Here is a 13,444-nt window from a genome sequence, read left to right as displayed (position 1 = left end):
CTGACATAGCCCTCTGTTGGTGTAAATGAAGATGGAGAGCCTGATTCTAGATAGCTTCAGCCTCCTGTCGGCACTGATGACGCCAGCACACCTCCATTTGAGATGCACATTTTCATGAATTCGTTCAAATGTTCAGGAAAATAACCTCACACTTAACGTCAACAAAACTAAGGAGATGATTGTGGACTTCAGGAAACAGCAGAGGGAGCACCCCCCTATCCACATCGATGGGACAGTTGTGGAGAGGGTAGTAAGTTTTAAGTTCCTCGGCGTACACATCACAGACAAACTGAATTGGTCCACCCACACAGGCAGCATCGTGAAGAAGGCGCAGCAGCGGCTCTTCAACCTCAGGAGGCTGAAGAAATTAGGCTTGTCACCAAAAGCACTCACAAACTTCTACAGATGCACAATCGAGAGCATCCTGTCGGGCTATATCACCGCCTGGTACGGCAACTGCTCCGCCCACAACCGTAAGGCTCTCCAGAGGGTATTGAGGTCTGCACAACGCATCACCGGGGGCAAACTACCTGCCCTCCAGGACGCCTACACCACTCGATGTCACAGGAAGGCCATAAAGATCATCAAGGACAACAACCACCCGAGCCACTGCCTGTTCACCCCGCTATCATCCAGAAGGCGAGGTCAGTACAGGTGCATCAAAGCAGGGACCGAGAGACTGAAAAACAGCTTCTATCTCAAGGCCATCAGACTGTTAAACAGCCACCACTAACATTGAGTGGCTGCTGCTAACACACTGACTCAACTCCAGCCACTTTAATAATGGGAATTGATGGAAACTGATGGAAAATATATCACTAGCCACTTTAAACAATGCTGCTTAATATAATGTTTACATACCCTACATTATTCATCTCATATGTATATACTGTACTCGATACCATCTACTGCATCTTGCCTATGCCGTTCTGTACCATCACTCATTCATATATCTTTATGTACATATTCTTTATCCCTTTACACTTGTGTGTATAAGGTAGTAGTTTTGGAATTGTTAGGTTAGATTACTCGTTGGTTATTACTGCATTGTCGGAACTAGAAGCACAAGCATTTCGCTACACTCGCATTAACATCTGCTAACCATGTGTATCTGACAAATACATTTGATTTGATTTGATATCAACTTTGAGTTATTTTGTCATTTCTGGTCCACTCATTTGCTTTGGAAAACACCCCATGTCCTCTCTGTGACTCAATGTAAAATAAGAACACAACTAAATTAAATGATTTTCTAAAACAATTTAGCTGTTATGTTTGTGGCCCGATGCAAGATATCCCTCACACTCAAGCCTCAGAGTACAGGTAGTCGTGCCAAACGACCTAGTTTACCGCAACGGTAGACTACACACTGACACGGTACTAATGAATGATTAATTTAAACACAATCAGCAAATTGTAACGGTTTTCTATATGAGAAGTAGAGTCGGACCAAAATGCAGCGAGTAGATTTCGATCCATGTTTTAATAAACAAACGTAAAACAAGAATCAATACAAACACTACAAAAATAAAGAACGTAACGAAAACCTAAACAGCCTATCTGGTGAAAACACATAGACAGGAACAATCACCCACAACAAAAGGACCAAGCAGCGTGTCAACAGGCAGGAGCAGCGCGAGGAGATGCGCAATAAGGATTTCTGGACATGGGAGGAAATCCTCGACGGGAGAGGACCCTGGGCTAAACCAGGGGAGTGTAGCCGCCTAAAGGTGCAGCAGGAGAAGAGGCAACAGGAGCAGCCCAAAGAGGAGGTATGGACATGGGAGGACGAATTAGAAGGAAGAGGACCCTGGGCTCAGCCAGGAGAATATCGCCGCCCCAAAGAAGAACTGGAGGCGGCGAAAGCTGAGAGGCGCAGATATGAGGAGGCAGCACGACGTAGCGGATGGAAGCCTGAGAGGCAGCCCCAAAAATTTCTTGGGGGGGGGGCTAACAGGGAGTATGGCTACGCCAGGTAGGAGACCTGGGCAGACTCCCTGTGCTTACCGGGGGGCTAGAGAGACCGGACAGGCACCGTGTTATGCAGTGGTGCGCACGGTGTCTCCAGTGCGGGTGCATAGCCCGGTGCGGTATATTCCAGCTCCGCGTGTCGGCCGGGCTAGATTGAGCGTCGAGCCTAATGCCATGAAGCCGGCTCTACGCATCTGGTCCCCAGTGCGTCTCCTTGGGCCGGCTTACATGGCACCAGCCTTGCGCTCGGTGTCTCCGGTTCGCCTGCATAGCCCAGTGCGGGCTATTCCACCACGCTGCACTGGCAGGGCGACCGTGAGCATTCAACCAGGTAAGGTTGGGCAGGCTCGGTGCTCAAGAGCTCCAGTGCGCCTGCACGGTCCGGTCTTTCCAGTACCACCTCCACACCCCAGCCCTCCGGTAGCAGCTCCCCGCACCAGACTTCCTGTGCGTGTCCTCGGCCCAGTACCACCAGTGCCAGCACCACGCATCAGGCCTACAGTGCGCCTCGCCTGTCCAGCGCTGTCGGAGCCCTCCTTCTCTACAGCGCTGCCGGAGTCTCCCGCCTGTTCAGAACTGCCAGTCTGCATAGAGCTGCCAGTTTGCAAGGAGCTGCCAGTCTGCATAGAGCTGCCAGTCTGCAAGGAGCTGCCAGTCTGCAAGGAGCTGCCAGTCTGCAAGGAGCTGCCAGTCTGCATAGAGCTGCCAGTCTGCAAGGAGCTGCCAGTCTGCAAGGAGCCGCCAGAGCTGCCTGTCTGCAGGATGCCGCCAAAGCTGCCAGTCTGCAAGGAGCCGCCAGAGCTGCCAGTCTGCAAGGAGCCGCCAGAGCTGCCAGTCTGCAAGGAGCCGCCAGAGCTGCCAGTTAGCATGGAGCAGCCAGGGCCGCCAGTCAGTATGGAGCAGCCAGGGCCGCCAGTCAGCATGGAGCAGCCAGGGCCGCCAGTCAGCATGGAGCAGCCAGGGCCGCCAGTCAGCATGGAGCAGCCAGGGCCGCCAGTCAGCATGGAGCAGCCAGGGCCGCCAGTCAGCATGGAGCAGCCAGAGCAGCCAGTCAGCATGGAGCAGCCAGTCAGCATGGAGCAGCCAGAGCAGCCAGTCAGCATGGAGCAGCCAGAGCTGCCAGTCAGCATGGAGCAGCCAGTCAGCATGGAGCAGCCAGTCAGCATGGAGCAGCCAGAGCTGCCAGTCATCATGGAGCAGCCAGTCAGCATGGAGCAGCCAGAGCTGCCAGTCGACCGGACTCTTCCAGATCTGCCAGTCGACCGGACTCTTCCAGATCTGCCAGTCGACCAGACTCTTCCAGATCTGCCAGTCGACCAGAATCTTCCAGATCTGCCAGTCGACCAGACTCATCCAGATCTGCCAGTCGACCAGACTCTTCCAGATCTGCCAGTCGACCAGACTCTTCCAGATCTGCCAGTCGACCAGACTCTTCCAGATCTGCCAGTCGACCAGACACTTCCAGAACCGCCAGCCAGCCAGGATCTGCCGGATCCAACCACCTGCCTGAGCTTCCTCTCAGTGCTGAGCTTCCTCTCAGTGCTGAGCTACCCATCAGTCCCGAGCTACCTCTGTCCCGAGCTGTCCTTCTGTTCCGAGCTTCCCCTCTGTCCCGAGCTGTCTCTTAGGAGGGTCACCTATCTAGGGACGCTAAGGAGGTGGACAAAGACTATTATGGAGTGGGGTCCACGTCCAGCGCCAGAGCCGCCACCGCGGACAGATGCCCACCCACACCCTCCCCTATAGGTTTAAGTTGTGCGTCCGGAGTCCGCACCTTGGAGGGGGGGTACTGTCACGTTCTGACCATCGTTCGTGTGTGTTTTCCTTGTTTTAGTGTTGGTCAGGACGTGAACTGGGTGGGCATTCTATGTTGGATGTCTTGTTTGTCTATTTCTATGTCTGGCCTGATATGGTTCTCAATCAGAGGCAGGTGTTAGTCATTGTCTCTGATTGGGAACCATATTTAGGTAGCCTGGGTTTCACTGTGTGTTTGTGGGTGATTGTCCTTAGTGTCCTGATGTCATTGTTTCTGTGTTAGGTTACACAAGTATAGGCTGTTTCGGTTTTCGTTAAGTTTATTGTTTTGGTAGTGTTTGTGTTTAGTGTGTTTCTTCATTAAACATGGATTGCAATAGACACGCTGCATTTTGGTCCGACTCTCCATCTCATACGGAAAACCGTTACACAAATATGTAGGGGATAGTAAAACGAAGGGATTCAGTGACGGGGGGCTCCTCCGTATTTCACTTGGACAACGCTCTTAGTGCCACTTAAGCCCAGGAATTCAATCTTTTAAGCACTGCACTTTCAGACCAGTGGCATATGACTGAATCATTTAGTTGGGATCGTAGGGCTTTCTCCTCAATGAAAAATGATTAGAAATTCCCATTGAATGTTAAAACATCCAACAGTAATTTTCTCTACATTGTTGGAATGTAGACTTATGGATAGTAATGGATAGTGGCACTAAACCCAGGAGTGTGTGATGTCTAAGTGAAGGGGGAAGAAGAAGAAGAAGAAGAAGAAGAAGAAGAAGAAGAAGAAGAAGAAGCAGAAGGGAAGGAAGGAGGAGGAAAAGAAGGGATGACAGAGGAGGAGAACAGATCCACGCTGCATAGAACCAGACTGACCTGGTCATGAAGGTCCTCAAGAGTGTTTCAAACATGCAATAACTTTTGTGACGAGAGTGCTCCCCAGAGACGCATGCGGAGACATGCAGAGGGGGTCAGATACTAATCATTGAAGACCACTACATTGGCCACCGTATTGATCCGCTTTGCTGCCAAAGTCATGGTGACAAGACAATCCCATGCCATGCCACATAGCTGGAGCGCATCCCGCATTTCTCTGGGTTTCTCTGAGGTTTCTCTCTGCCTTCTCTATGGCTATAAATAACTATTATTCTATATTTTCCTAGGAGCTTTTGGCATTATTCAAAGCAGCCAACATCTCCCTAGCATATTTTGCTTTTATTTCAATGGTGGAGCACAGTCAAGAAATGTAGTGTAATAAGAAAATATATATAATTCCACGGTGCCTTCTGCTTTCCCTCAGTAATACACATATTTTGTAACACCCCGAAAATCAGATGAAAAACTGCATTGCGAAAGGTCACAATGCTCAATATTGACAAACAACCTGTTCGCCATACAACTAAAATGAGCCTGTCTGCCTCTTGGTGGAGTGTGTGTCACTGTCGAATGCCTCTCCTTACGCTAAGGACTCCCTTCCAACCCCTTTGTTGACAGCTTTTTTTTCTCCATCTGTTCCTATACACATACTTTTCCTTCCCTTTTTTTTACTGTGTGTTTGTTTCACAGCCCAGACCACAGCATTTCTTCCCCATTTATCGCTCTGGTGCACTTTTGTGAGACAAGGCGCCTCTTGTGTCTTGCGACGGCTCCAAAATAAGACCAGCAGCAGCAGTACAGCTCAGGAATAAGGAGGCGGCCCTCCTTTCAGAACGGCGCTCCCCTGTGTGTCTGAGTGAATGGCAGCTCCTACAGCTGGGCTTCTGCTTCCTCTCAAACCGACAGAGTAGACCAGGAGTGTTCCCCTCTCGTAGGAGGCTGCGCACCTGTGTCTCCGAAGCCTTTGTAGTCCGATTGGTCCAAAGTAAAGTGGAGAGTCTCTTGTTTCAACAGTCAAAGCGGAATCGGCTGTTGTTTTGTGCAGTTGGTTCCCTAGTCAGACTAGTCGCAGCTCTTACAAATAAGCTCATCAGGCATGAGAGGACTGTTTCAGTATGATAGGACAGGGACTGAACATTCTTTCAGCCTCTGTTATCCATAGGCTGGGTCAATTAATAGTGTTTCGAAACCTGGGTTTCTAGTACTCTTGGGGAGACTTGGCCTATCCACAGTGGGGTCTTTGTAGGATTTCATAAGAATCTAGGCCTAGTCCTTGGTTGCTAAAGAGGCGGTTATTTGGGATGAGTGAGATGTAATTGGGGGATTTCGTAACCAAAACGGGTGTTTGTAAAGTATAAACATCTAAATGACATGTATGATACATGATAACCATACCTAATGACTACTCATATCACGAATTGATTTCACATAGTGGTAAACACAATTGGCCACCATATACACACGGTGTGTGTACACTTGCGATTTCTTTTAACATGGAGCAGGATAGACAGCAAGGGAGAAGAAGAAATCAAAGAGCTTGTGGACAAGCGCCCCGTCAGAGGTGGACATAGGTCCCATCAAAGAGGTCAAAGAGGTGGGCATGGACCCCATCAAAGGGGTCAAAGACATGGGCGTGGGCCCTGTCAAAGAGGTCAAAGAGGTGGGCATGGGCACCGTCAAAGAGGTAGACATCAGAGAGAGCGAGGCAGAGGACAGGGAACTGTTGTGTCTAATGAAGTCCGGGCCATCGTCGTTGACCATGTTGTAAACAGAGGCCTTACCACGGCAAAGGCTGCCAGATTAGTTCACCCCAATCTGAAAAGATCGACCGTCAATTATGAGAACATTTCGCCAAGAAAACTGTTTAGTCTGCAGGATATGTACTATGGTTTACCATGACATTTACAGTAAATGACATTTTGTAATGCATGTAAATTCCTAAAACATATTACAGTATTCTTACAGTATGATCTATTGACAGTATACTCTGTTCTACCATCAGAATTGACAGAAGACCCCATAGTGGTGGCTGTGGCCGTGTGCTGACTGACCAGCAGGAGTGGGCAGTGGTGGAAATAGTGAGGGCCAGGAATGACATACGGCTGTCTGAAATAAAGCAGGCCATTGAGGAGAATGATGACACCTTTGCCAATGTGGCATCCATCAGCCCACCAACAATCGCCTGCCTTTTGAAGAGGCACCAGGTGTCTATGAAACACATTTACCTGGTGCCTTTTGAGAGAAACAACGACTGGGTGAAAGAACTGCGGGCCGAGTATGTTCAGGTACAGGTATATACCATATTACTGTTACTATTAATGCACATGCTACTTCACAATATCATATTGGAACTATCCTATAAAAATAACTAACCAAAATATATTTTTAGAGGGTGATGGTGCTTGACGCTGCTATGAACCATCACAAGTATATCTTTGTTGATGAAGCGGGCTTCAACCTGGCCAAAACTCGACGCCGTGGGTGGAACCTCATCGTCCAACGAGCGATCATCCAAGTGCCTGGACAACGTGGGGGAAACATCTCCATTGGCGACGCTATCTCTGAAGATGGTGTGGTAGGACGTAGGCCATTACTTGGATTCTACAACGCTGAACAACTCATTGTGTTTCTCAATTGAATTAAGCAGGTCTGTCACGGTGAAGGGGTCACCTATGTCATTGTCGGGTTCCATCGTGCAGAGGTGGTTCAGGCATGATTTCGGGCCCATCCCCAATTCCCCGATTCGTGACCCTATACCTGCCCCCATACTCTCATTTGTTTTCAGCATGGTGGAAGGTTTATGAAAGCCATCCCCATGAGTGTGCGACCCTCCTTCTGGCCATGGATCAGTGCAGACCAATGTCAAGCTTGGATTCGCCATACAAAAAAGTTTTTTCCCATGGTGCATGAACAATGAGAACATTCATTGTGATGTGGATGATAATTTATGGCCAAATGTTTAAGACAGGCTTGATGCAAATGAATGTGTGCTAAACATTATGTTTAATTTTGATTAATTTACATTTTTTATTTAATATCTTCTTTTTTCTTTTTTTGCATGAATTAGTAGAGGATGTCCTCATTGATCACACCTTTGATTACACATTGGATAGATATTATGGGAAATATAGATATTCTGTAAGTTTGTTGGGTAATTTAAGTGTACAGTATGTGAAAACTGTGAAATCTACTGTAATTTACAGTACAGTAGCATATTACTTTCGACACTTCTAAGGATGATTTCAAACACGTACTATCTTGCATTGTTTGCTATTGGATAAACGTGTAGTTAAAACGTATAAATTGAATAGATATCATTATGTTGTGTTTTGTGGATTAAACCAACACTCTTATTACATTTCACAATGAACTTATATTTTGAAACAATGGTTGTGTGGTGATGTTTACAATCCAAATGAATGCGCAATGACAGGTTTCGAATGAAAGGATGGCTGCGTCACACGCCTGGCCAGTTTGGAGTTTTGTACTAAGAGTTGTGAAAATGTACCACATACTTGTGGAAATAGTACCAAAACGACAAAAAAAAAAAAACGATAATATCCTGAGTTTACCTGTGCTGGACTTGATGGTTTCTTGGCCCACTGTTTGGCCGAGCAGGTCGTACTGGTTCAAACGGGAGCTCTCGCCTTCCACCACCACAGAGTCGGCGGGTTTACTGGTCCAGACGTAAGTTACCTCTGACATCGTATAGGCATCTAAGACCACAGAGAGAGTGAAGGGTAACAGCATCAGTGTGGCATTTGAAAATAGGGCAGTGGTTCATTGTCATTTCTGATCATTTAATAGAAGAGTGTCTATGAAGTCACGGAACTGTTTAAGGGTTGTATAATTTCCGACAGAAAAAGCTACTCCAGATGCTTATCTCAATGACTTTTGTACATTTTGTTTGGCAACTGAAAGAAAATGACTATTGACTTAAGAAATAAACACCTGGTATAAATTATATAGGATCCAAATGACACCATAGTCGTGTGTATACATACAGTACCAGTCAAAAGTTTAGACACCTGCTCATTCAAGAGTGTGCAAAGCTGTCATTAAGGCAAAGGGTTGCTACTTTAAATAATCTAAAATCTAAAATATATTTTGATTTGTTTAACACTTTTTTGGTTACAACATGATTCCATATGTGTTATTTCACAGTTTTGATATCTCCACTATTATTCTACAATGCAGAAAATAGTAAATATATAGAAAAACCCCTGAATAGGTAGGTAGGTGTGTCCAAACTTTTGATAGGTACTGTGTATATGAGTATACAAAACATTAAGAACACCTGCTCTTTCCATGACATAGACTGACCAGGTAAAAGCTATGATCCCTTACTGATGTCACTTGTTAAATCCACTTCAGTCAGTGTAGGTGAAGGGGAGGAGACAGCTTAAAAAAGGACTTGAGACAATTGAGACATGGATCGTGTATGTGTGCCATTCCGAGCATGAACAGGCAAGACAAAATATTTAAGTGCCTTTGAACGGGGTATGGTAGTAGGTGTCAAGGTTCTGGTTTGTGTCAAGAACTGCAACGCTGCTCGACAGTTTCCCGTGTGTGTCAAGAATGGTCCACCACCCAAAGGACAACCAGCCAACTTGACACAACTGTGGGAAGCATTGGAATCAACATGAGCCAGCATCCCTGTGGAACGCATTCAACACCTTGTAGAGTCCATGCCCCATGCAACTCAATGTTAGGCAGGTGTTCCTAATGTTTGGTATACTCAGTGTATATAGAAATGTATTGTCCTCTTAATATGTGTCTCTGTATAAAACACCCACGATGAGGAAGATGTGATGGTTTTGGCAGGAAGCTCTGCCAAGATGTGGTGGTTTTGGCAGGAAGCTCTGCCAAAACCATCACATCTTCCTTATCGTGGGTGTTAAATACAGAGACACAGATATCAAGAGGACAACACATTTCATATAGTAAACATCGACAGTGACTCATCAATGCCATTAGGGAATCATACTCTCTCCCTGCGAGTCTTGCTGCGCCATGAAAACACTTAACATATTAACTCATCTTGACATTTAAAGCAAGGCTTGTATTATTAATTGGTTATTGGCAATGGATGAGTTTCCCCCTATAGTCGATTGACGCAGCCATGCGTCAATCAATAAACACAACACAAAAATCCCCATCAAAATCCGTCTGTTTAAGCTAGAGATAGGCGGACGTGCAGGATTGAACCCATGTCGACCTTCCACATCTGCAGTGGAAAGTGACAGAGCTGCAGTGCTGTTTTGGCAGACTAAGAGGCGTCCTGAAAAATAGGTCTTCTCACAAACGAACGTCTGCAGCGTCTGAACGCTTTGTCCCACAAGCCCCACGGGACTCGTCTGAAGTCGGTACCGCCAATTTGACAACTTCTGTCTACAGCGTCCGTTATGGAAAGGGGAGACACTTACGAACACAACGGTGTTCTCCGTTTGTTCGAGGACACCCACAAGTGTCTCAATGTAACGCAATACTGATTTCTAAAATGAACGGCAGTATGGACACACACTAAAAAAAAACGTATTTATGATAGATTTTTTTTTGACTCTCTGTTTTGCCATTTATGGATGTGTTATTCAATTAGTTTCTATGGGCTACAGCAGTAAAGGTCAAATTCAATATCGTATCAAATTGTATATTTTTTTTTATACCTGCATGGGGCTTACAATAACAAAAATCTAATAGCTAAATGATCCACGGTATGACCATTTTAAAACTATTTCATATGTTAGCTTAGTAGAACCCCCTCTCCCACAGGCATATACTTTGAGCTTTTAGGGTTGATAGGTCATACATTTTACAGCCAGGGGATGGCTTGCAGTGTACTTCACAACATGCAATGTCACGTACTGACTCACTAAGCTTTTTTTTGTGTTGCTTTTAAGGGCTGAAGCATTTGGCCCCATTTCTTTGTTTTGTTTATCGAAACAATTCAACACCCTCAGTGGTTATGCAATGATTTTGCTGTAACTGGCGGAAGTTTGTAGCAGCACAAACCAAAATCTATTCTTATCCTTGTGACTTTCCTGGTCTTGGTTCCCGTGTTTGTTTGTTATGGTGTGGGATTTTATAAAGGGTTTAGGCTCAAATCAAGTGAAGTAAAGAAATTATATTCTGCCTCTTGGAAATTACAAAATGTGATGGTGTTGTTGACATGGAGGAGAGCAAGGTGCCGCGCTGATTGACACCAAAAACAAAGGTCACAGTGGTAATTCATTCAAAGCTGGTGGCCGCAACTACAGTACCAGTCAAAAGTTTGGACACCCACAGTACTCATTGCAGGGTTTTTCTTTATTTTGACTATTTTTCTACATTGTAGAATAATGGTGAAGACATCAAAACTATGATATAACACATATGGAATCATGTAGTAACCAAAAAAAGTGTTAAACAAATCAAAATATATTTTCTATTTGAGATTCTTCAAAGTAGCCACCCTTTGCCTTGATGACAGCATTGCACACGCTTAGCATTCTCTCAACCATCTGCATGAGGTAGTCACCTGGAATGCATTCCAGGTAAGAGGTGTGCCTTGTTAAAAGTTAATTTGTGGAATTTCTCTCCTTCTTAATGCGTTTGAGCCAATCAGTTGTGTTGTGACAAGGTATGGATGGTATACAGAAGATAGTCCTATTTGATAAAAGACCAAGACCATATTATGGCAAGAACAGCTCAAATAAGCAAAGAGAAACAGCAGTCCATTACTACCTTAAGACATGAAGGTCAGTCAATACAAAAAATGTCAAGAACTTTGAAAGTTTCTTCAAGTGCAGTCGCAAAAAAGAAGACTTAAAAAAAGAAGAATTACAGAAAACGTTTGACCTCTGTCATTGCCAACAAAGGGTATATAACAAAGTATTGAGATAAACTTTTGTTATTGACCAAATACTTATTTTCCACCATAATTTGCAAATAAATTCATTAAAAATCCTACAATGTGATTTTCTGGATTTTTTTTCTTCTCACTTTGTCTGTCATAGTTGAAGTGTACCTATGATGAAAGTTACAGGCCTCTCTCATCTTTTTAAGTGGGAGAACGTGCACAATTGGTGGCTGACTAAATACTTTTTTGCCCCACTGTACATACATACATGCCTTCAGAAAATATTCCTATTCCTTGACTTATTCCACATTTTGTTGTATCTCGCCCATCTACATACAATACCCCATTTATTGAAATTGAAATCTCATTTACAGAAGTACACCTGTTTGAATCCCCTTTGGCAGCGATTACAGCTGTGAGTCTTTCTGGGTAAGTCTCTAAGAGCTTTGCACGTCTGAATTGTACAATATTTGCACATTATTCTTTTTAAAATTCTTCAAGCTCTGTCAAGTTGGTTGTTGATCATTGCTAGTCAGCCATTTTCAGGTCTTGCCATAGATTTTCAAGCCAATTTAATTCAAAACTGTAACTAGGACAGTCGGGGAACATTCAAAGTCATCTTGGTACATAACGAGTGCACTGAGAGTTGGGAAGCAAGTACAGGGAGTAAGTGTTTTAATAAATAAACACGAAACACAACGCACCGACATGAAACAGAGTCAATAACACCTGAGGAAAGAACCAAGGGGAGTGACAGATATAGGTATAAGGTTCTGCTTTTCTTTTGTTAGTCAACCTTCTGTTCCTTTTCTTTGTATTCTTGAACGTAGCCCTGTTTCTTTGTGTTCTGGAACATAGCCATGTCTTTCATTTTTGTTCATTGATTTCACCTGTGTTCATTTCACACCTGGTCTCATCCACTCCCTATTTAGTTCAGTTCTTTCTGTTTGTATGGTTGTGGGGTATTGTTTTCTGTAATGAATGCTCAGGGAGAAAAAGGTGTAGATTCACGCGCAGATCGCGACGGATGTTTATTAAGCCTTTGCAGAAGGCAGGAATCGTGGTCACAGGCAGGCAATGGTCAAACACAGGTAGGCAGTCAAAAACAAACATACCTCACAACCATAAAAAAACAGAAAGAACTGAACTAAATAGGGAGCTGATGAGACCAGCTGAGAAACGAACATAGGTGAAATCAATGAACAAAAATGAAAGACAGGGCTACGTTCCAGAACACAAAAAGACAGGGCTACTTTCAAGAACACAAAGAAAAAGAACACAAGGTTGACTAAGAAAAGAAAAGCAGAACCTTACAATAGGGAAGATAATCAAGGAGGTGTTGGAGTCCAGGTGAGTGTCATGAGGCGCTGGGGCGCTTGACGAGGGTGACAGGTGTGTGGGATAATCAGCAGCCTGATGACCTAGAGGCTGGAGAGGGAGTATACGTGACAGGTAAGCTACTCTAGTCTATATTTGGCCATGTGTTTTAAGTTACTGTCCTGCTGAAAGGTGAATTTGTCTCCTAGTGTCTATTGGAAAGTAGAATCAGGTTTTCCTTTAGGATTTCGTCTGTGCTTAGCTCTATTCCATTTGTTGTTATCCTAAAAAACAAATTAGTCTTTGCCGATGACAAGCATATCCTTAACATGATGCAGCCACAAAAATATGGAGTGGTACTCAGTGATGTGTTGCGTTTGCTCCAAACATAATGTTTTGTATTCAGGACATAAAGTTATTTTCCTTATCACATTTTTTTGCAGTTTTACTTTAGTGGCTTATTGCAAACATTTGGAATATTTTTTATTCTGTACAGGCTTCCTTCTTTTCACTTTGTCATTGAGGTTAGTATTGTGAAGTAACTACAATGTTGTTGATCCATCCTCGGCTTTCACCTATCACAGCCATTAAACTCTGTTTCAATGTCACCATTGGCGGTGAAATCCTTGAGCAGTTTCCTTTCTCTCCAGCAACTGAGTTAGGAAGGACGCCTGTATCTTTGTAGTGA

General features: G+C 44.7%; 1 protein-coding gene across 1 annotated transcript in view; it reads right to left on the bottom strand.

The window, feature by feature from the left end:
* LOC139390556 (gamma-aminobutyric acid receptor subunit alpha-2-like) overlaps positions 1 to 13,444 on the bottom strand; it is a 57,005-nt gene that overhangs the window by 26,803 nt on the left and 16,758 nt on the right. Inside the window, exon 7 of the mRNA XM_071137758.1 lies at positions 8,174 to 8,317. Coding sequence (XP_070993859.1) covers positions 8,174 to 8,317 — 144 coding nt within the window. The remainder of the gene's footprint in view (positions 1 to 8,173; positions 8,318 to 13,444) is intronic.

This window comes from Oncorhynchus clarkii, chromosome 31 (genome assembly GCF_045791955.1).
Source record: "Oncorhynchus clarkii lewisi isolate Uvic-CL-2024 chromosome 31, UVic_Ocla_1.0, whole genome shotgun sequence".
NCBI lineage: Eukaryota > Metazoa > Chordata > Actinopteri > Salmoniformes > Salmonidae > Oncorhynchus > Oncorhynchus clarkii.
Note: the sequence above shows the minus strand (reverse complement) of the source record. Positions and strands in the feature narration are given on the sequence as shown.